At 50.8% G+C, this 22,017-nt stretch overlaps 6 protein-coding genes across 6 annotated transcripts; 4 read left to right on the plus strand and 2 right to left on the minus strand.

Moving 5' to 3' along the window:
- Positions 1 to 1,297: 1,297 nt before the first annotated feature.
- STEHIDRAFT_157649 (uncharacterized protein) lies at positions 1,298 to 2,662 on the minus strand (the record flags this gene model as incomplete). The annotated part of the gene is made up of 5 exons (XM_007304947.1): positions 1,298 to 1,432; positions 1,520 to 1,852; positions 1,933 to 1,971; positions 2,034 to 2,330; positions 2,396 to 2,662. The coding sequence occupies 5 exons, from the start codon at positions 2,660 to 2,662 to the stop codon at positions 1,298 to 1,300; spliced, it is 1,071 nt and encodes a 356-aa protein (XP_007305009.1).
- Positions 2,663 to 2,909: 247 nt separating this feature from the next.
- STEHIDRAFT_122116 (uncharacterized protein) lies at positions 2,910 to 4,316 on the plus strand (the record flags this gene model as incomplete). Its single annotated transcript, XM_007304948.1, has 5 exons — positions 2,910 to 3,234; positions 3,302 to 3,598; positions 3,684 to 3,722; positions 3,800 to 4,129; positions 4,217 to 4,316. Coding segments are annotated over exons 1-5 (1,048 nt in total), but the record flags the coding sequence as incomplete, so codon positions are not given.
- A 7,452-nt stretch (positions 4,317 to 11,768) lies between these two features.
- On the plus strand, positions 11,769 to 12,716 carry STEHIDRAFT_157651 (uncharacterized protein; the record flags this gene model as incomplete). The annotated part of the gene is made up of 4 exons (XM_007304949.1): positions 11,769 to 12,002; positions 12,071 to 12,109; positions 12,168 to 12,497; positions 12,582 to 12,716. The coding sequence occupies 4 exons, from the start codon at positions 11,769 to 11,771 to the stop codon at positions 12,714 to 12,716; spliced, it is 738 nt and encodes a 245-aa protein (XP_007305011.1).
- A 373-nt stretch (positions 12,717 to 13,089) lies between these two features.
- Positions 13,090 to 15,442, minus strand: STEHIDRAFT_111671 (uncharacterized protein; the record flags this gene model as incomplete). Its single annotated transcript, XM_007304950.1, has 4 exons — positions 13,090 to 13,448; positions 13,542 to 14,902; positions 15,018 to 15,203; positions 15,279 to 15,442. The coding sequence occupies 4 exons, from the start codon at positions 15,440 to 15,442 to the stop codon at positions 13,090 to 13,092; spliced, it is 2,070 nt and encodes a 689-aa protein (XP_007305012.1).
- Positions 15,443 to 16,872: 1,430 nt separating this feature from the next.
- STEHIDRAFT_111672 (uncharacterized protein) lies at positions 16,873 to 17,974 on the plus strand (the record flags this gene model as incomplete). Its single annotated transcript, XM_007304951.1, has 5 exons — positions 16,873 to 17,181; positions 17,244 to 17,370; positions 17,451 to 17,645; positions 17,679 to 17,786; positions 17,859 to 17,974. 5 exons carry the CDS (start codon positions 16,873 to 16,875, stop codon positions 17,972 to 17,974), a joined length of 855 nt encoding a protein of 284 aa, XP_007305013.1.
- A 1,091-nt stretch (positions 17,975 to 19,065) lies between these two features.
- Positions 19,066 to 20,630, plus strand: STEHIDRAFT_111673 (uncharacterized protein; the record flags this gene model as incomplete). The annotated part of the gene is made up of 3 exons (XM_007304952.1): positions 19,066 to 19,082; positions 19,155 to 20,314; positions 20,410 to 20,630. 3 exons carry the CDS (start codon positions 19,066 to 19,068, stop codon positions 20,628 to 20,630), a joined length of 1,398 nt encoding a protein of 465 aa, XP_007305014.1.
- Positions 20,631 to 22,017: the final 1,387 nt, after the last annotated feature.

Raw genomic sequence — 22,017 nt, forward strand, 5'->3', positions numbered from 1 at the left:
TCTTCGTTCAACCATTACTCGCCGTGTGACCAACTTAAATAGAGGTATGAAATTGACTGCACATCGACCATCTCAGGCTTCGAGACGGGGCGGCCGCCACGTAAGTTCGTGCCTATAGTATATATTTTAGTTGATCAGCAGGGTGCTAACCCCAACTCACTCGAGCAAATATTATAGAACGAACAACTCACTTGGCATTGGCTCGTTGGCACTCGTGAAAGGGAACCCATGCAGTATCTCCTTGCCGAAAATAAAGATATATATAGATGATGCCGTCGGTCTGCGATGTTTTATGGAAGAACAAATGAGACGATGATGGGGCAAATCGTCATGATCACGGACCTCAGCAGTATAGGGATTACTGTCTACCCTCCCAACATAGTAACACTTTTGTCCTGCAGGACAATACTTCCATTTTGTTCGTTTGGGCATGGTTGATGCATATGGTTGGTCACGAATCGAAGAGTGTGGCACGACTGGAAGGAAAATGCCTTCTGGAGATGAGATGAGATGCCGTATTTTGGTAGTACATAGTATAAGTAGCATGCCTTTTATATGGCAGCGAGCTCCTCGCTGAGTGGACTCTTGTTCTTTATTTGCCGTGCACATAGTAGTAGATGCTTCCAAGCTTTATGTGTGCCCAAAACCTGTGAGATGCGCACAAGGAGGGGCCACAGTGGATTTTAGAGATACACACAACCTTGTGAGGCTCGGGCTACAGCCATACACAAGAAGATGGGACGAGATTAAGATGGCTCAGATCAGAGCGAGATCCAGTAGTGTTCCTTTGTGCGCGGAAACTCACGAGGCATTGTTCTCTGGCCGCATCGGAGCATTGTGACGCCATCCGAAACGCTTGACCGACGTGTCCTGTCTCCTTGCAACAGCATAAAGACGATGGCTATTATGCAATCCCTATAAGCACAAGGGAGTCCTTTAGCTCCGAGGTGGCGCTAGTAAGCCTGAACTCACTCAATAAGAAATAAGGTCTATACGGCTTGTATACGGATGCCGCATTGGATCCGCCGACGGAGAGAAGCCATGTAGATTGATAGGCCATCTTTGAGTGGCGTACTAGCAATGCATAATCGGGAAATGCGAGAGTCGGACAACCGACGCCACCACGGGCATGCGAGCAAGGTTGTCCAAACGGACGACAGCAGCAAATTTGCTATATTTCATGAAAACTTCGAAACCAGAGGGGAGTCCGAGTCGTTCGTGCGGTCGTCATAGAGCCCGCACCAGTTCTACGTCATTCAATGTACACATCCACCAGCGAGAAAGGTAGAGCGAAAAACTAAACAACCTGCGGGAGCGTTAATCTCAGCTCGCGCGCTCTACGCAAGGCTTCACTCATCGTAGGCCGAGCGAGCGGGTCCTCAGCCATCATCTCGTCAAACAAGCCTTGATACTCTGGCAGCCCGCCTATATCCTAGAACCACGAGAGTTAAATTAGCGTCAATTCCAGATAACATGACCATCGCCAGCAAGGTATCGAAAAGACAGAAATATCGCATACCTCAAACCGACTACTTTTCTTCATCATCATGCCAACCTGCCAAACATCAAGACGGAACGGACAATGAGGCACATCCTGTTTCAGCATCTCTGGGGCCGGAGCTCGCCCGTACGAGCCTCCTCCGCCCGACACGGTATGAGGGAAGCCCATTATCGTCCTAGACGATGGATCGGAGGTTTCGTCAAATGAGAGCCCGATTTCGAAATCGTTGAGATAGTAACGAATAGGGAAATGGGAGCGAAATGTCGAGGTCGGTTGTCCCGAAGGATTATCAGACCGTGGATATCTAGGACCGCCGCGGAAGTTGACCAGAAGGTTGTCGTAGCCTATATCCTGAAAATTTGTATTTGTATTTTATTTTGCTATCAATTGGTGCGTCTGGTGATTAGACTGAAAATGAGTGACTAGCGTACGAGATGTGCAATGAGACGCTTGTGGCAGAACTCCAAGCCCTGCGGCGCATACGTGCACGGTGTCAGCGCGTTTTCAACGAGGGCTGTTACACAGTGCTTACCTCGAATATCTGCACGACGAAATCGGCAGCCTCACGCGCACTATACCAGTCCGGCAACGTGTCCAACCAGTACAGCTTCGGCTGCACAACGAACGTGAGTCCGCGTTCTGTATCAGTCAATTCCTGAAGGACAGGAACGATATGGTTATTCCCTATGCAGGCGACATGACCTTTCGCAATTTGACGTAAGATGGAAAGATGGCGGGCTCCGGAGGGACTGGGATCTCCGCTTATGCAGACGAGTCGTATCATGACATCTCGACCATCAGATGTCCGTGCAGGACATATGATAGGATTCTGAGATGGGACGGAAGACAGACCTCAGCTTCGAACTGAGAATAGTGTTGACCATGCTGACGTACAATGTGTGGAAAACGGTCTGGTATTCCTGGAGGGGAACCATCAGGGTAGTATTCCGTGAGGTACGAAAAACCGTCGGGCACCCTTTCGATATCTTTGGGTTGAAGCAAGGCGTAGTTCCAGCCAGGATAAGGAGAATCCGTCTCCCAGAGGGTGAGGCCGTGACTTTTGAAGAAGGGGATGAGAGGACGCCAGAGGTCGTATGGTTCATATTTTGTTTGGGTGTGGGCCTGAGCCTGACTTCTCCAGTCTGCCAGGGATTGAGGCATTGAGGAGATAGACATACTTCCAAATTGCACTGCTAGTCCTGGTATAAGTATTAGCTTTTAGAGGCTAGTTAGAGGGGCCGGTACAGAGTGCGAAGATGGGGGAGACCGGGAACGAGGCTGAGTGGCTGAATGTGCGGAGTGAGAAAACACGTGGAAATTGGAAGTCAGATGGTTGGGCATTGAATTCGAGGAGATCCCACCCGCCAACCGGTTCTTTGGCTTCGTGAACGACTGGATCGCAGACTACGTGAAACTCGTCCTAACTTGGTCAAAACTTGGTACTGTTCATCATGCCCATTTCCTCGATGCCTCAATCTCTGGCGGACTGGAGAAATCAGGCTCAGGCCTGGGGCAAAACAGAGTACGAACCGTACGATCTCTGGCGACCTCTCATCCCTTTCTTCCAAAGTCACGGCCTCGCCCTCTGGGAGGCACCTCCTAACTATCCTAGCTGGGGCTATCAATTGCTTGATCCCGAGGGGATAGAACGGGCGCCCGACGGCTTCTCGTACCTCTCGCACTACTATCCTGATGGTTCGCCTGCAAGAATAAAAGACTACTTTCAGCAAATTGTGCGTGACCGTCATCACACTATCCTGCTCAGTTCGAAGCTGATGTTTATCTTCCGTTCCGTGTCAGAATCCCATCATATGTCCTGCACGGACATCCGATGGTCGAGATGTCATGATACGACTTGTCTACATCAAGGACGATCCCAGTCCTTCAGGCGCCAGCCATCTGACCATCCTGCGTCGCATTGCAAAAGGCCATGTCGCCTGCATAGGGAACAATCACATTCTGCCGGTTCTTCAGGAATTGACCGACGTCGAACACGGACTCACGTTCGTTGTACAACCGAAAGCATTTGATTGTGATGAGTTGCCTAAGTGGTATAGCGCACGCGAGGCCGCCGATTTCATCGTGCAGATCTTCGAGGTAAGTCCTGCGTATTATACATAGCGACCCTCGCTGCAAACAAATGCACTGACACCGTGCACGTACTACTACTAATGCGCCGCAGGGCATGGAATTCTGCCATAAGCGTCTCATTGCACATCTCGTACGCCTTCACTCGTTTTCAGTGTAATCATCAGACCACCAATTGATAGCAAAAAAACCAACAATATAATGTTTCAGGATATAGGCTACGACAACATTCTGGTCAACTTCCGCGGCGGTGCCGAATATCCACGTGCCAGTAACACTTTATCATCGACCTGGCCCTTCCGCTCCCATTTCCCTATTCGTTACTACCTCAACGATTTCGAAATCGGGCTCACATTTGACGAAACATCCGATCTATCGTCCAGGACGACAATGGGCTTCCCTCATACCGTGTCGGGCAGAAAAGGATCGTATGGGCGAGCTCCGGCCCCAGAGATGGTGCAACAGGATGTACCTCACTGTCCGTTCCGTGTCGATGTCTGGCAGGCTGGCAGGATGATGAAGGAAAGTAGTCGATTTGAGGTATATGATATTTCTGTCTTTTCGATACCTTGCTGGCGATGGTCATGTTATATGGAATTGACGCTAATTTAACTCTCGTGTTTCTAGGATATAGGCGGGCTGCCGGAGTATCAAAGCCTGTTTGACGAGATGATGGCTGAGGACCCACGAGCACGACCTACGATGAGTGAAGCCCTGCGAAGAGCGCGTGAGTTGCGATCGACACTTCCGCAAACACCTTGACTTCTCCGGTTCTACACTCCTGTGTAACGTACGGAACATGAGCCTGGAAAACGACGTGGCGGCAGCTCGTCTGGGCGCTCGTTATCCAGCTTACATTTCGATCGGAGCTACAATATAAGCTCTATAACAAGGCCCTGTGCCGCGTGTATTTGGGAGCAATCAATCTTGATTCTTCTCTCTTCTTCCAACTACAGTCTGTCACAGCATGTCTGTTGTATCGATGCCTCGATCTCTCGCAGACTGGAGAAGCGAGGCCCAAGCCCACACCCAGACAGAATATGAACCATACGACCTCTGGCGTCATCTCGTCCCCTTCTTCCAAAGTCACAGCCTCGCTCTCTGGGAGGCACCTCCTAACTATCCTGGCTGGGGCCATCATTTGCTTCAGCCCAAGGGGTTCGAAAGGGCGCCAGACGGCTTCTCGTACCTCTCGCAATACTATCCTGATCGTTCCCCTCCAGAAATAAATGACCGTTTCCAACAATTGGTACGTCAGCATGGTCACACTACTCCCAGCTCGGAGCTGAGGTCTGTCTTCTGCCATCCCGTCTCAGAATCCTATCATATGTCCTGCACGGACATCTGATGGTCGTGATGTCATCATACGGCTTGTTTGCATGAAGGACGATCCCAGCCCCTCAGGCGCCAGCCATCTGACCATCTTGCGTTGTATTACGAAAGGACATGTCGCTTGCATAGGGAACAATCACGTCCTGCCAGTCCTCCAGGAATTGACCGACGTCGAGCACGGACGCACTTTCGTCGTACACTCCTTTTTCACCATCTGACACCCGTGCAATTTTTCTCTCCCGGAAATAAGATCAGGATCTCCCGCACTCTTCTTGTCGTCGATGTCGGGGCCACCGCCACGCGCACTCCACTCTTGATGTTTCGCCTTCTTGTTCTTGCTGTTCTGTTTGGTGAATCGTGTTGTTAGCTGGTAGCTGGTTGGCATAAAAGGACGGAGGCCGGCTGGACGAGCTTGAAACACTGTGACTCGGCGATTCCGTCTCTCCGTATGCATACCCTTGGTTCTCCTAGACGCTTTCATCTCATCGACTAGATGTCTTGTATTGATATCCATGCTTGTCTGCCTGCTCTCTGTTCGCCTTTGACGTGGAACATTACTGTAACATTGTCTTCTGATTCTTGTGGATATCCGCTCGCGAGCCGCCCTAGCCAATCTAGTACCTCACTGAGGACTGCAAGCAAAACACTACGCTTGAGCTAACTCGCGGATATAGATTCTAGGCAGGTAGGCCATACGACTTCCGCATGAAACCCCAATACTTTTGGGTTTAGGATGTTCGTCGTCGGGCCTGTCCATGAGCTCCCCATCTCCCAGTGGGCTTAAGCGCACTAGACCGCTTGTTCTTATTCTTGTGGTCGTATAATCATAAATTGGATCCTATGTAACACTCGTCCTGTGAGTCTGGTTGTGATATTACTTCGCTGTTGATGTTCCTTCGTTCCGCCACGCCATGTCAATACACTCCCGGGCCCAGGCTCTAAGTTATCTCTCCTGTCAATGGTAGGTCGCTTCCGACTTTCGAGATGGATCAACATGCGGACATCATCCATCACTACTATGCACAATACCCAAGCTGGGTATTGTTCAGACGGAGTTCTACGCAGATTGTAACGCGCCGTGCTGTGTTGTCGTGACTCGACACGACAAAACTTCAAAGCGCTACCTTGTGTACGACCGCTTCGTTCTTGCATGTAGAGTGGATCTTAACCACTCCTCTCGTTCTTGCCTCTCTCGTCTGAAGAGTTCGAATCGATCATGGGATTCAGTTCTTTTTGAATCATGATGGTGTTTCGTTCCGTGGTATTGATAACGCGTCACTTAAACGCTAAGTACCACACAGCCTGACCCATCGTCTAGAATACGCCAAAAGTGACCTTGCGTACCCGGTCAATTCGACATCTAGTCTACCTTAATGACTCTGCCTTTGGGAGACTGATACTTCCCCGAGTTTTCGGCGTCAAAGTTGGCATAACTTGATTGGTACCAGGGCGTGAAGGACCTGACATTGACAAGCAAGATAGGTTAGTAATAGCTCGGGATTATTTTTCAGAACGACGGGATAGTGGCGCAGGGTGGCATGACTAGGTCAGTGATCATAGATACAGAGAAAACATAGTACATCTAGTGTTGTGTTCAACTCGAGTACTATCGGGATGTAAGTACTATAACGCGGATAGGGATAGGATGAGGATCAACAGAGCAACACTAGGAGTACTAGCGCTAGGTACTATACAACGTTAGAGTGATGCAGAGTCCAAGGCGACGGAGAGAGACGAGATGAGGCGGACACCGTGACTGGAAGGAACAGATACATATGTATAGTAGAGGCCTAGGGGAGTGGGTACTTATACTTATGCACAGTGTATACAAATGTCCACCGGCACATAGATTGATACACGGGTAGAAGTTTGGGCATAGAACAAAGCGAAGTCAAAGCAAAGTCAACATAGAAGAAGCAGATTCAGAGCAAAATCATGGCAAAATCCGCGCCGGTTATGGATACAATGTCAGGCTTCAAGGAACACAGTCCGTGATCTGAGTGCGAGAATCTGTAGAAGGTAGAAGTCCGGAACATAGAAGGGGTATGTATGTACTGATAGTAGGGTATCGTCACAACACATTACGCCCAGTACCGTACGACAGCGACCGACCGACCGCCACCCAACCCTAAGTAACACTTCATCGAGATCAAGTCCTTGGTGCAGCAGTGACGGGCGTACCCCTAGCCGTCGAGCGAATATAAAATATAAAAGGGAGATTTCGAAGATTCGACAGATATAAATGCGAGCCCAGAGATGGTGGGGATTGGATTGCGAATAGACTACTTACTTTGGTGCAGTGATGCACTTCGAGATCTTGACGCCGAGTTGAACGTCGCCCAGGAAATAAAGAGTGAGGAATTGGACACCGCCGTTCTGAGTGGCGTAAGACAAACGGAGTTTAAGATAGGTTAGTATGGTGTGTGAATCAAATTTGGGCGGGGTGGCGGTGGTGGAGGACACAATGGGGGAGGGGGAGGAGAGGGGGAGGAGCGGCAAGGAGGGAGTGTTAAGGAAGAGGGTCGTGGGAGAGTGGGTGGCGAAGTGTAGGGAAACCCGACTATAACGAGGGACAATGGACCGAAGGGAAGGAAGACATACATACCATGACAACATCTTCCAAAGACCTGAGCTCGCCAATATAGATGTCTCCATCTTCACCACGAGGCATATATTTGACGGAAATAGGGTAGTTCCCTTTAGGTAGGCTATGGAAGTTCATAGAGATGACGAGGGAGGAGTGATGCGCTGCCAGGCGCTAGGGCGTTGAACAACGAGGGGGTGTACGAGTACGAAGAAATATAATGATGGTCTATGACACTGGTTCGAGTTGAGAGTGACTTTATATTATTTATTATCCTTTTGTTCCACTCGAAACGACATGGAGGCCGAGACGAAGATCACCTCGGAGTAAGACATATATCCTGTAATCGATATCAACGGTGAGGAAGGGGTTAACAGGAGTGGAATACGACGTCGGCCTTGTATTTGCCTCGTGCTCGCACTCACTTCCATTTCGATCTATCCCATACGAGTCAGTGCATGCCGTTGCAGCCCACCAGACGGTATCTCGAAATTCCCGACCTTTTGGTGGCGCACATCATCTACGAGGTCGAAAGCAGTGAGCCAGAGGAGAATAGCAAGAGCACCTAGATGGATATCCCGGCCGGCGAGGCGGTGGTCCGACCAGTAACAGCCTCGGTTCCGTGGATGGTCGTACTCGTATTAAGTACGGGTCCTTGGATGGCCGCACAATGACAGAGAGTTCCTGTGCAGTGTCGGCGATCATTGTATTGGGGCTACATACCTTGATCACGGTTAAGACTCCGCCAGCTGAATAAGAATGCAATCCGCGGAGATGATGAGGCGCATCGTGGGTGCGCTCTCAGTTCAACTTGGTCCCCGTCACAGCATAGCTTCCAGACCTATTGTCGGACATGGTGTATGAAGCACGAGTGGTAAGTATATTATAAATGATACGAACGATGAGATATTCTGATTGGATTCTGACTTCGTCACGGAAAACAGTATACAACGTACTTACCCAACAGCCAGAGGACGACTATTTAACGTGATTCGTCCCAAAGGAGAACAAAAGCGACATGTCCCCAGTGGGTGACTTTGCGTATAGGGTTCCAGGAGTTCTAGAGGGCTAGCTGCGCAGAGGAGGCTCAAGTCGATTTTTTTGATTGGATGAGATCCCCTATGGTTACGTTTCTGTGCATCAGGAAACCTCCTGGATTGCTACGGAAAGTCACCCAGTGCTAGGCTCCGAGACTGTCTAGGGATAGCATACCGTATCATGGTGTTCGTGAGCAGTCTATCGGATTCATCTGATGGAGAAAAATAGCAGCCATCGAGGCCGGTAATGTTCATGACAGAACGTGGTGAGAAGCTTTTCGCTCAGAGCCTCTGGCCCTCTGCTCAGGAAGAGTGGCAGTGGAGCGATATGACCTGATTGAAGGTTGTGGCTTGTAACAAAGAAGGGACGTACTATGTAGCAAGTGGGTAAACTACACGGCGTAGTCGGGACTCTCTCAAGAGTCAGGAGTTACGGGCAACGAGGCGAACGTAGATGATTCGATGAAAGGGCTTCAAGTTATGACTTTTGTGGCGCCCGTTTCCGGGTGGCGCAGAGAGTAGGACGCCACGTCACCGGAATAACCAACATTTCCCACAGTGGAGATGACCGGTTGACCATCTATGGATGTCGCTCACACCTCACACGGAGAACAGAAGAGTAAAGTATTGGTTGGGTATAGTAAGCAACTACTTTAGCAGGGGTGGGCGAAAGCCCGCCGAAGGCGGACCTCCCGAATCCGGGAACTGACCCGGCCCGCAAGCAGGATCCAAGCGAGTGTGGATACCCAACAAAGTAGGAGCCATGTGACACGTCCGCGAGCGAGGATACCCAACCAGTAGGAGCAGGGTGACAAAAGTATAAAGAAAGAAAAGAAAACAGATAGACAAGGAGAGGTACTCATCTTGTAGACCTTGGATACCTTGTCGTGGAGTTATGTTGAAGTCGAGGCAGATATGATGCCAACTATATCCAGGTGGAGAGGGAGAGGGGAATGGAGAAAGGGAATATATCGTAACATCACACTACCCCACTCAATCATCATCGAGGTGCGTTAAAAAACCCCAGTGGGGAAAAAGCTACCCGATTCATGAGTCCCTGACCATCCTTCCACCATGTTTAGCATTGAGTGTGTGTTGGAGCTCGAGCACAGGCCTGGTGGTGTATACTGAATGCGAGAAGGCAATAATGAAGCATGTATTCTAAATCTTCTTGATGAGGGAACAGGACTTAGCTGCACGTGGTAAGCCATGACGGAGATGTCATGATTTCGTGATTTTATCACTAGGGCGTTTGCGATTTTGCGATTTTGCGATTTTGCGTCATCCGGGCTAAGCGCGGGCATCCGAGACTGCATACGGATACGTGACTGCATACGGGTATGTTTTGTTGGGTTCATCTGCACTGCTAGGCAGGCATCCATATACTGGCATGGGTATAAGCAGCAGTCACTCCTGTGCATGTTGGTAACAGAGGATGTATTGTAGTAGACATTTGAAAGAGACAGCAGAAAGAAAACAGTTGCTGATAGAGGAGAATAGAGATGCAAATAAGGTGTGAACGGGAATGGAGCGAGGATGTAAAAAGGAAGAGATGGTGGTGAAGAAATGGGAGTATGGAATTCTTGCAGTTGTGGTGTGAAGGGGTAAAGAAAAGGTTATTTGATCAGGAGTGTGCGGTGTGTTGAGACGTGGCAAGGACTGGCAAAAGGAATGGGTTACACATATAGAGGAAAACACTCAATTTCAGCCCAACATTGCCTATATCACTGTCCTTTGGCCTCACACCTACTTCGCCGGAGGACTCGGTTTTCAGCTACAGAGAGGCCTACGAATCGTCGCGGACTAGAACACGCCTGGCATGCTGCGCAGACCAGGGTGCATAGCGGCTAAGCCGCTCTTATCAGGCCACAAGTGGCCCGACGAGGACTTGCAACGACAAGTCTCCTCATGAGCGCGATGCGCCCATGGCCGGCACTCCGACCGGACTTGAATGAACAGCGCTCGGACGAGTCGCCGGGAGCTAGGTCATCAGAACCCACCGATTCTTGACGCGTCAAGTCGTACAAAGATGTAGTAGACGAGAAGAATGCAAAAAGAGAAAGCGGCGAGGCAAAGCAGAGTGGATTTGCCGAGCGAGCCACCACAAGAGGAGATGAGAGGAGAGAGCAAAAGGCGTCTCTCCTGGCATCGGCTCCCGCTCATCCATAGACCACCCTCTGTGACGGGCCTCGTTCCTCAGCCTGTCACAGAGTCACAGCTACGAACAGTCTTTCTATCTTCGTTCATGCCCTCTTGAATTCCACGCCCTCCGGGCCAGACCTGTTCCTTCAGATCGAACGGTGTTTGCCAACTGATTATTATAATGCCTCTTTCTACTATATTTCATGACCAAAGCCTATCTCCGCGAGAAAAAACAGGCAACCTTGCTGTGGCGAAAACGCCACAAAAGCTCACAACACGCTTACTGACACATCATTCAAAGAAAGAACGAGCACGACATGCCCGTGGTTCGAGTTAATTGAATGCCTCACACGGGTAGGAGAACGTAAGCTGTAATTAGCCCACAGTTAATTGATCAGACTTGTCAGGAATATTTGAGCTGTGCATGCTAGACGTTGAGCTGCACGACGCAAGACCCAGAGAGACCGGAACGAGACGGAAGTACCGGGAAACACCGGGACCAGGGAGTGATGGAGACGAGTGACTGTAACAAAAATCTCCAGCGACCGCTCCCAGGAAAAAGACGCCACCGCCACCGAAGAGGCGTGACGTGACGCTGTGACAAAGCTCGTCTCAAGACCTGTCCTAACGGAACTGGAAAAGCTCCATGAACTTGGCCGGAGATTATTTCCCTCGGAGCCTCGCGGACTGGAGAAGCCAGGCTGAAGCCTGGGGCGAGACTCGGAAATACGAGCCGTACGACCTCTGGTGGGCCCTACTCCGTTCTTCAAAAGCCATGGTCTCACCCTCTGGGAAACGCCCGCTAACTACCCGGGACATTTGTACTGTATATTCGCGCCCAAAGGGACAGAAAGGGCCCCTGACGGTTTCTCGTACCTTTCGGAGTACTTTCCTGATGGTCATCCGCCTCTGCACGACTATATTCAACATATTGTGCGTCATTATCATAAGTTCACTTCATTCCACAACGCCGAGTTTCCTCATCCTTTCGTTTCTCGTGCAATCTCATGCACTGCCTCAGAATCCTATCATCTGCCCGGCGCGCACATTGGATGGTCGCGATGTCATGATACGACTTGTCTGTATGAAAGATGACCCTAGTCCTTCCGGAATCCGCCACCTTGACATTCTGCGTCGCGTCGCCAAGGGTCATGTTGCTTGTATAGGCAACAACCATATCGTCCCGGTCCTTCAAGAATTGACTAACGACGAACACGGGCTCACGTTCATTGTACAACCGAAACTTTTCGATATTGATGAGTTTCCTACATGGTATACGGCGCGTGAGGCAGCTGATTTCGTCGTGCAGATCTTAGAGGTCAGTGCAGGTCTTGCCTGACAATCCTCCTTACAGCTCTACTTATATTCCAGATTATCCCGCCATAGGGTCTCGACTTCTGCCACAGGCGTCTCATTGCTCATCTCGTAGGCTATTCACTCAATTTCGACGTGTCGTTCACCATCCCCTGATCCCGCAACCTAGGATATAGGCTATGGCAACATTCTGAGCAACTTCCGCGGTGGAGCAAAATTTCCAGTCGACTACACTCGAGGAGATCCCTATCCGTTTCGCTCCCATTTTCCTGTCCGGTACTACCTCAATGACTTCGAGATCGGGCTCTCGTTCGATGAAAACTCTGATCCATTCTCCAGATTGATCACGGGAATTCCGTGGACTGCCTCAGGTAGGGAAGGGACATACGGACGGCCTATAGCTCCAGAGATGACAAAACCCGATGTGCCGTATTGCCCTTTCCGTGCGGATGTGTGGCAGCTTGGAACCCTGATGAAGTCAGAGGATTGTGAATTCGAGGTACGCCCAACTGCGTTTCGCGACCATGATCGCCGATGGTCGTTGTACCTGTAGTTAACGCGTGGCTGTGTCTTATGCTTGCAGAACGTAGGCGGGTTGCCCGAGTATCAGAGTCTGCTGGATGAGATGGTCGCTGAGGACCCACTTGCCCGTCCTATAATGAGCGAGGCCCTGCGTAGAGCACGTGAGCTAAGATTGACTCTTCCTGAAGATCTTTGACGCTTCGTCTGATTTTTTCGGTGGACTTTTTTGGTCCCGTGTATTGAGACTACTCATCGGACAACACGAACATACTTTTGCTGAAAGATTAGCAAGATACCATTTCTCGAGAGTGTTACAAGTATATAAAGCATAGAGGTAAACAAGACATATAGACCAAAAGATTAAACAGGAAGGTAAACCAGACGAAAGGAAATTGTGCATACAGCCAATGCGACGAATCGAAAGGCAGAAAAATACAGAGAGAGAGAGAAAACAAAGGATGAAGGGTGATCATGAAGATGAAATACATTGACAAGCACTCGCATGGAGGCACAAAATACCCTTCATCCTCACAAGCCTAAAAAGAAACAGTCATCGTCGTCGCCCGTGATCAGTCGCTCGTTTCCGACCTGTCAAGCCTCCTGAGTCGCTCCTTTTCCTCGTACTCCTCAAGCCTCCTAGCGAGCCGCTCGTTCTGGTCGCGCAATTCCTCATTCTCGTCGCTCAACCGATCACGATCCCGTCGAACCTCCGTGTTCTCGGCCACAAGTGCTTCGTTCTGTGCTTGAACAGCCTCCATCTGCGACTCGTGCTGCGCAAGAAGAACATCGTGCTCCTCCCTGAGCCTCGTCATCTCGTTCACCATCTCTTCGAGCTCCATCATCGAATCCTCACTCCTGGTCCTCATCAGGAGTTCTTCACCTGCAAGAACCTCGTTCTCCTCCCGGAGATGCAAGATATATCTGACGCCTACAAACCGAAAGTAAAAACACGAGATTAGCACTCCAAAGCACTCACGTGGTGGAAAATAATAGAGGCAAAGGTGATTGTGAGAGCACGTACCTGCAGTGTACCACTCAACTTGCGGCGCCTTCTTACCCTTCTGGGGTGGAGGGTGAAACTCTTTCGGGAGAGTCTCTTGCAATTGAGTGAGCGCAGCCGAGTATGTGTCTCGCCAATCTTGCGCTCTATGTCGAGCCTTGTCCTTACGCTCCGTGTCAGTTTGTCGAGAATTGGCGCCACTACGATCGGGGGCCGGGGTGGCGTTGGTTTCGACACCGAGAGCTGCGCGACTTCTTGTGGCGCGAGTAGATCTAGCGGTTGGGGGTGCCGGGGCACCGTTTGTGTTGCGAGTAGGTCTGGTGGTTGCCGGTGCAGGAGTAATGTTTGTGTTGCGGGAGGTGGTACTCCTAGTATTCGTCCTGGTTCGAGGCTTCGGTGGAGTTTGAGTGAAAGTTCCTGTACGACGACGCTTGGTCCTGCGTTCTGTCTCTTCCAACTGATCGATAGTGACGTTTGAACCTGACGCGACAGGTGTTTCGGTGGTTTCCATCTCGCGCGCACGTTTTCTTGTGAAACGTCGAGGTGCTTCGCGGGATAGTGAGGGTGCTGGTGCAGGAGGAGGGGGCACGGGTGGACTGGTTCTCGTTTCGATGAAAGCTCGGCTGCCAGTACCAGAAAGAGAAGGGACCTCGAGTGTAGAATGAGCCCCAGCAGTTATCGTTGAGTGTGCGTCAGTCGAAGCGTGTCTATCAGAGCTGCGAGCTTCTAAGTTGAAAGACGGAAGAGCATGAGAACCAGAACCACGTGATGCCAATTCTACTTCAAAGCGCATAGCCGCCTGGGAAACAGCATCGATGTGAGCAGGAGTGATAGTCAATCCCTCCTCGGAGGGACGGTCAGCCTCAGATCGAGAGTGCAGACGGTTCGCAGGTGAAATCAAGACAGACGAATCGAGACGGCGCGCTTCGTAGTCCCAAGCATGATTGAGGCCGTTGTCTCTGTCATACATAGAGGAATATGTGTTCCCAGGGAGTTGTGGAGGTGGTGTCCATGGTCGTCGGGATTCATCTTGAGGATTTTTCTTCCCGTATATATCGGCATAGGGATCGTCTGTACGGTGGAGATATAATGCAGTGTGGTGTGGTGTTGACGAGCTAGCGTGTCTAGGTGCATGAGAGGGACCAGCACGAGGGGAAGTTCGGTGTTCTCGAGAGCCGTGACGTGCTACAGATCTCGGGGGGTAGGGTGAAGCCCGAGCGTCATCAATTATTCGAGGGGACCTATTCACGAGTTCAGATGAAACAGTGGTTGTAGGACGGTCAACGGTGGGAGAGAAGTCCGGAGAGCGCATGGTTGAGCGTAGAGCAGAAGTCCGATTGAGGTTGGCTGAGTGCATTGGCATGGTTTGGATACCGGTGAAACTGTGAGAATAAGATGAAGTTGAGCCATTGGGAGACAAGGTTTGACGGAGATTGGAGGCACAGAGCCGTGGTTGAGAGCCAGTCTGGCGTGGGAACATCTGTGAGAGAGGCACACCTATGTGATTGTCCTTCCGACCCTATTAGTTCCCTTTCTTCATACCCAGATGGTCGCTGCATTGCAGCTTGTTGGGTTGTGTCCGGCGAGCCGGGTTGCTCAAGCTGGCTGCCCGCGTGGGGTCGCTCGTGGCGGAGTCTTGCATTCGGATCTGGCAAATAATGCCCATCGTCGTCACTGTCGGATCTGAAGAAATCAAACGGGACAGAAGACAAGGTATCAGACCAGGTATAGACGAGAAGAGACAGGTGAGATACATACTCAGAACGATAATCAATATTTGGTGGTGTAGTGTCAGTTGGCGGGAATATTGCAGGCCTTAGCCTGAAAGATCGTTGGCTGGGGACGCGTTGTTCCATTTGTGAAACCTCGGAATGTGGTGAAGGCTGATAGTGCTGTATAATAATACAAAATTGGATCCACATGAGTTCTTCCTGCGCCAGACACAAAATGGAGAGATTACGTGCGGTGAATGAGAGCTGGGCGAGGCCGGTGTCGTAGTGGTTTCGGAAGAAGTCCTTTCAGTGCAGTGGCGCAGACGAAAACGATCAATATGATCAACCAACGAGCTTGTTCTGTACGGAGTAGAAGTAGAGGACGCGGCGGCGAGGACGAGTTGAGTTGAGATGAGACAGGAAGAGGGTGTTCGTCGACGGAGGAGTGAGTCCTTTTATACGCCCGCATTATGCGGCAAAGCGAGCAACAAGCGAGAAGCGCCACCGTTGCCGTACAGATAAAATCAGGGCATCATTTTCTTTGTACCAAAAGGACAACCATTCACAATGGGAACAGCACGGACAGTCCACTCCGGGACAGGTAACGACGTCGTATGAGCGTTTCGAAGCCGGCACGCACTGGCAGTTACGTATCATGATGTATATGGACTCGGGTGCCAGCCTCAAGCCCGCCTGGTGCGCATCGCCTCTTTAGCTTTGTCAAACCTACTGAACTTTGAACGTATTGAGCCATATGAATGGCACAAAGATTCTGATGGGAAACACTCCAGGCTGGCACGGCGTGTGTCGAGACTATGAAGTTGAACTGCTAAGTCCACGAGGCGGTTGTCAGCAAGTTGCCAGCAGTCGAGCCAGCGCGGAGCGCTAGCTTGAGTGAGGGTGCCCCGGCAGCCGGCCCTCGGACCGAAATAGAACGACCTGCCCGGGATCGCGGCCTCAAGTCTTTTTCAACCTCACCCACATCCTTCTAGTCACCATGGGCAGCCAAGCTCTGTCTCAAATGTCGCGTCGTATGCACCAGGGTAGCCATGAACGTAGAACGATACATCTGGGTCGCACTGGAAGCATGAGTGTTTATGATTGTACTACAGCTAACAGATGATTCAGAAGTTGTAGTGCTGCCTCAAGCTCGAGCAGTGTCCATGTTGTGCTAAGCCAATCCTTTCCTTACAGAAGTTTTCCGAAATAAAACTCTACATAGACTTGGGGGCATCTCTCTTTGCCACTCAGTTCTCCCCCTGAATCAGAAGCTAAGCTAATATTGTTTGTGCCCGCTTTGGCACTCGGTTGCACTGCCTCAGTTTGGACCGCCACGCTCTTCCTTGTTCTCTTTCGGTTGTTTGTTCGGCCATACGAACCCTCAGCGGACCAGGACAACCGTGTGGAAATTGACTCGGTAGAGGGCCGGCCGTGCTAGACGACGGGAGGTCAAGACGCAGACGCTGATGGAGGCGTATATAAAGTGAGATATACGCTTGACCTCTCAGTTTCTGCTTTGCCCCAGAACTGATCCGTACTATCTAGTCGGCATCACAGCGTCTTCATCGTCCCCCCATTTTCCTCATATCTACCGTCCATTTCCTCGAACCGCTTATCTCTTGACCTTTCCTTGGACCGCCATGGATTCTCGGCGCCCGACTGGCCTTTCCACATCAAAGTGCACAGAAAGAGCCAAACTATATTTCCAAAGGCCTCCTTCCAGCGGACTCAGTTATCCATGTTCTGTGGCAGACTCTCGTATGGCTGACGCTCAGCCTTATGAACGCGGCGATGAGGACGGCCTTTTAGATCGTAAAGCAAGATCTCCGGCGACCAAGACTCATACTCCCTCAATGTTTTCAGATTTTGTTGACGTCTCCGATGGAGAGGACGATACGGATCAATTAGAGGAGGGCGAATATGCATATGAGCCAATGGAGGTAGTCGACGTACGTGCAGGTTCTCAACACCGTCTTGATTCGCACTGATCGCTATCTCATTCATGTAACAGGTCGACAGCGGCGCGAACCGAACTGCGAGAACGCCCTTTTCGCCAAAAATCCAGGTTCCAATTATCGACCTTACGAATGACGAGCCCTCATCTACCGCCGAGATCACCCGCAAAGTGAAGTCTGCAGGTGAGAGTGATGTTCTTGACTTGTTGTCCGATCCAATCCTATGTTCGACTCATAATCTCGGTTTGCAGTGTCCTTACCAGGTCATCGTGGCGCCGCACGGACATCTCACGTCACTGAAACTCGGCTCGCTGGTAAAACTCAGCTGGATAGTTCGCTAACCTCTGGCACCTACAAAGCTCGGCATGAGTACAACTTGGAGTCAGTGCTCCCAAAAGCGGGGGGAAAGAAACGCAAACGTTCCAAGACGAAAGACGATGAAGCATCCTTGCTGCACCGTAAGCGACTTTTTGATAAGAACTATCGATCAGGTGTCAGAGAGAGGACGAAAGTCGTCCAGGAGGAACTCAAGTCCGTCATTCCGACGGCCTATCTCGACGCCGTCGAGGATGTCAGCGATATCAAGGTTTTTAAGGGTGGTAAGTCTTTTCCTGTATAATATCCAAACAAGCCTACGACTTCTACTTATTTTATCTGACGACTCCGTTTAGCGAGCGCCTACATATCGGACCTGCAGAGTAAGAACGCAAACCTTGCGCGGACGATAGAGATCTTGAAAAGGCAGGCTCAACAGGACGAGGACTCCACCAGCAGCAGCGATATCTGAGTATTTCGGAGCATGGCGAGAATATCCAGAGAATCATCTCGAGAAGTGTCCTTGAACATGCCAGTGGTCATCACTCTGAGAGCTGGGCGACCGATCTCGGTGATCTGGACTTTAGAGCTCGGGCCAAATATTGGTGTAAAATCAACTTTCGTTAATTCCTTGGGACCTTGACGACTTCGGTGATTGGTATGGGACTAGCCTTTGTTTATTTTATCATTTCTCCGAACCGTTCTTGAGATCCTGGCATGCGCTTCGCTGTCCTCCTCTTAGACTTGTACTTACACCGTGTCTTCGGACTGGGCTATGTATGCCCAACAGAATCTCTGAAAATGCTACTACTTGCGCGTGGTCGAGGACAACAGTTCGTGGCGCGGTTGTCAGGTTCCTATGGTGCCGGAAATTTTCATGGCGCAAAAATAAAAATTCTTCGAGCTTCGCCGATCTTCCATGGCCTTCCCCTTCTCTTCCCGATCACGATGAACACGAGGACAGACCGGCGCTGTTGTGCCATCTATCTTGCTGTTTCTCCCTTTGTTTCCTTTCAACACTGCCGCGAGCTATCCATGGTTGCCAACGGCCCAGGGCCTCGTGTGGTTCGTCTCGAAGGCAGGCGATATCTCAGGACCCATGGGCGCCCATAGGTGACAACCGGCACTCAAATTACGTGTTTTCAGTTGACACTCGCCTCCTGCAAGTTCTCTGGACAAGGGGAAGTACTTCATCAGAAGAGACCTTGTGAACGAATATAGTAAAACGTAGCATTGACGGCTGACTATAGCCTGATCTACTTACGTGTTCAGGCCCACGGATCGACATTCGATAGGATTCGTGCCGAATCATCACCGGATTTGGGAGACCCTTTGGGGGTTCAACACTACCGCCCACACAGCTTGAGTGCCAACCTCGACAAGTATATAAGACTCGCCGTCCGTCCGTTCATTTTTCCACATCCTCTCCCTCCCCTCCTCTCTATTACCCCCTGGTGGCGCTTGAACCTCTTCTTTGCTCTTCATCCCTTGTTGTCTTATACGCTTACCCAACAGCCTTGTTCATTGCTCAACACGACACTCAACCGCGCCACTCCCCTTCCAATGTCTTCCTCCATTCAGTAAGTGACACTTAGTCCAACGCTTGCCTATCCAACTTGTCCTAACTTCTTTCTCGCGCGTTGCCTTGATAGACCCGACATGTTCACAGACCCGGTCGCTCTCTCGACCCGGGGAAAGACCCGCAAACTCCCTTCCCAGACTGCCGATCCTTCGTCTTCCACCACGTCCACGCCATCCACGTCCACGTCATCCACACCCATCCCATTCGTGAAGCCGCGCCCGAAGGCTTCATCATCAAATATGACCCGTTATTCTCCACGATCCCGCGCCGGTAAATCCACTGGCCGCAAAAACAAGAAGAATACCAGCAGGCGGACCTGTCGATTGTGTGGACACGGCCCGTTCTCGAGAACCTCCGACTGTTGGCGACATATACGAAAATCGTGCCCACGAAACCCGGATGCCAAATCGAACCCGCTGAAGTGCGCGAAGTGCGGGAAACTTCTCTCGCGGCTGGACGCATTGCAGAGGCATCGCAAGTACTGCAGGGGTAGATCGGGGCAGACTGGGAGACTGAGGAGGGCAGTCGCGACGCAGGCGCCTGTGGTGGTCGACGAGGGTGACAGTGACGAAGATAGCAGTCGGGAGGACGAGGACGAGGTGTCTGACGATGCGGCGAGTGGCGACCAGGTGGATTCAGAGTACGTGGATGATGGGGAGTCCATGGGCGACTACGGGAACTACGACGACGACCACGCTGAGGAAGAGGTACCCGAGAACAATGTGGCTGGCCACGCTGAAGGTCCCGAGGATGTCGAGGTCGACGATGCTGACACTAACCACGACGACGAATCCGACGCTGAAGACGATGTCGATATCGTCCCTCAGGCTATTGCTGCCTCTGCCTTGCTCAATCTCCATAACGGTGTTCGCTCTTCTTCATCAGCTACATCCTACTCGTCTACCCCGACTATTCTCGCTACTTCTTCTTCCGCCGAGGATGGGTTCCCTCTCATCGCTGCTACTGGAGCTCTTGACCCTGTCACTGAACATTCTACTACTGGTGTAGCTGGTAAAGTATCGTCGCCTGTACTTTCTGCTAGCCTGCCGCAGTCTGCGTCAGTGGCAGCTTGTCCCTTTCCCTCTTACTCCGGTCAACGCGACGCTTCGTCTGTAAATGTCCCCGTCGTATTCGATGCTATGAGCCAGGGGAAATCTCACTCCTTGGGCAAGGGGGCGGATACGACTACTGCTGCAGGGCCCATCGACGTCGGTGGAGAGGTCGTTGTCGGTGAGTACAGTTTTGCGATATCTCTTTCTCCCCGTCGTTGTCACCGGCCCAGTATCTTACTGACTGATTATAATCCACTCATTCTTTCATTCTAGGTCAGCCAATTGAGGATCGCAACACAAGCTCAGGCAAACAGACTCCGACGGCGATGTCGACACCCCAGCCCGAGTCGGATGTGGCTCAGCGCGAGCTGGACTTGGCTAAGGCTCAGGCTCAATTGCAAGCTCAGGCTGAGAAGCGTTTCACGGACTGGGACTGGTCCCCCGCTTTCCCCACTCCCACTGATGACTCGGATTCGGACGCAGAAGACTATTAGATGTCTGATATCGAGTGAGCGTCTGCGTTGTTTGATTCCGATGTGACTCTGTTGTGTGTATCTTTTAGATGTCGGCGCTGCGATACTATGTTGTTTGTACGAGTATAACTGCCTGTTTGGCGGTGGAGGTTTTGTGTTTGTGTTGCTTGATGTGTTCTTTTGATTTCCTTAGTATCTCTCTAATATGCCTACGCTATGCTCTGTACATATATGCCATATCATACCCTATGCAGTCTCTTTTTTATCTCATCTACCCCGCCATGCCGTGGGAGCTGCTGAGCATAGTTTTTTGTGAATTAAGGTGCTGAGAAGTTGATGCGATGGTACAGAAGAAAAAATATTGCAACGTTTCGCCGTCACAGTGCCGTTGTGCGCGAGGAAACGAAGCTGGTTAGGGCCCTCAGCTGTGTCTGGTGTTTTGCTTTCTCGCTAGTGGGACTAGGACCGTGGTTTTCTTTCACTGGGTATAGGGAAGATATACGATGCTTTCGAGAAGTTCTCTTGAGCGAATGCTCAGTGCCAGTCAGTCGACAAACTTTCTCTGCTGGTTCCAATATCTCGTTCTACAGCGCAGCGATCATTTTCACTAAGCCCTTCGACGGCAATGACTGCACGTATGGTCAATGCTTAGCGAAGAACGTCTGCCGCTAGGCTAATCCCGAAATACAGACTCAAAGATCGAGGAAGACAAACGTTCTTCCTCACTGCTGCTGGGCCTCAAAAACGACGAGTGCAGCTTGCGTCCCTCGGAAACTTTTACAGTGTTTCTCCTCTCGCGCTCACATTGCCGTAGACATCATCTCGCATGGTTCTGATGTAAAACTTACCTTGTCAACGGGTCCGGACATGTCTGCATGGCCGTAGTGTGGTCACAATAAACGATCATTGGAGTTTCAGAAGATCGTGCGCACATAGGGCTGCGCCATGAGCTTGTGTACCAAGACGTCTTCGTCGTGTTGGGCTCGATCAGAAAGCACGTAAGACTGAGGGAGTATATAGGGGTGGATACCAAAAGGATAATAAAGGGCAGTGATGTGTTGATGGCACCTCATTCGACAGCCTAAGTCTTCAATACACCAGCAGGGGGGCATGCGTGGCGTCGATGCAGGGGGAATTTAGCGGGAGAACACGCCTGAATTTATGGAATACAAATCGTAGTATACATAGTATCATCATGGGCCACATAGGTTATGCGAACCTTGGCTGCTGTTTTAGCGAGGATTGCCTACAGATGAGTCGATGGGGATACTACACAAAGGGCCGCACATACAATCAGCATGAACGATCCTGCTCCAACCACTGTCAACGAACCAAGTCAAATTCGAAAAGCTTCAGCAAAAGATTAATGATCGTCTCAGCACGATGCTGTTCTATAGGCTATATTCAG

Source organism: Stereum hirsutum, assembly GCF_000264905.1.
Source record: "Stereum hirsutum FP-91666 SS1 unplaced genomic scaffold STEHIscaffold_8, whole genome shotgun sequence".
Taxonomy (NCBI): Eukaryota; Fungi; Basidiomycota; class Agaricomycetes; order Russulales; family Stereaceae; genus Stereum; species Stereum hirsutum.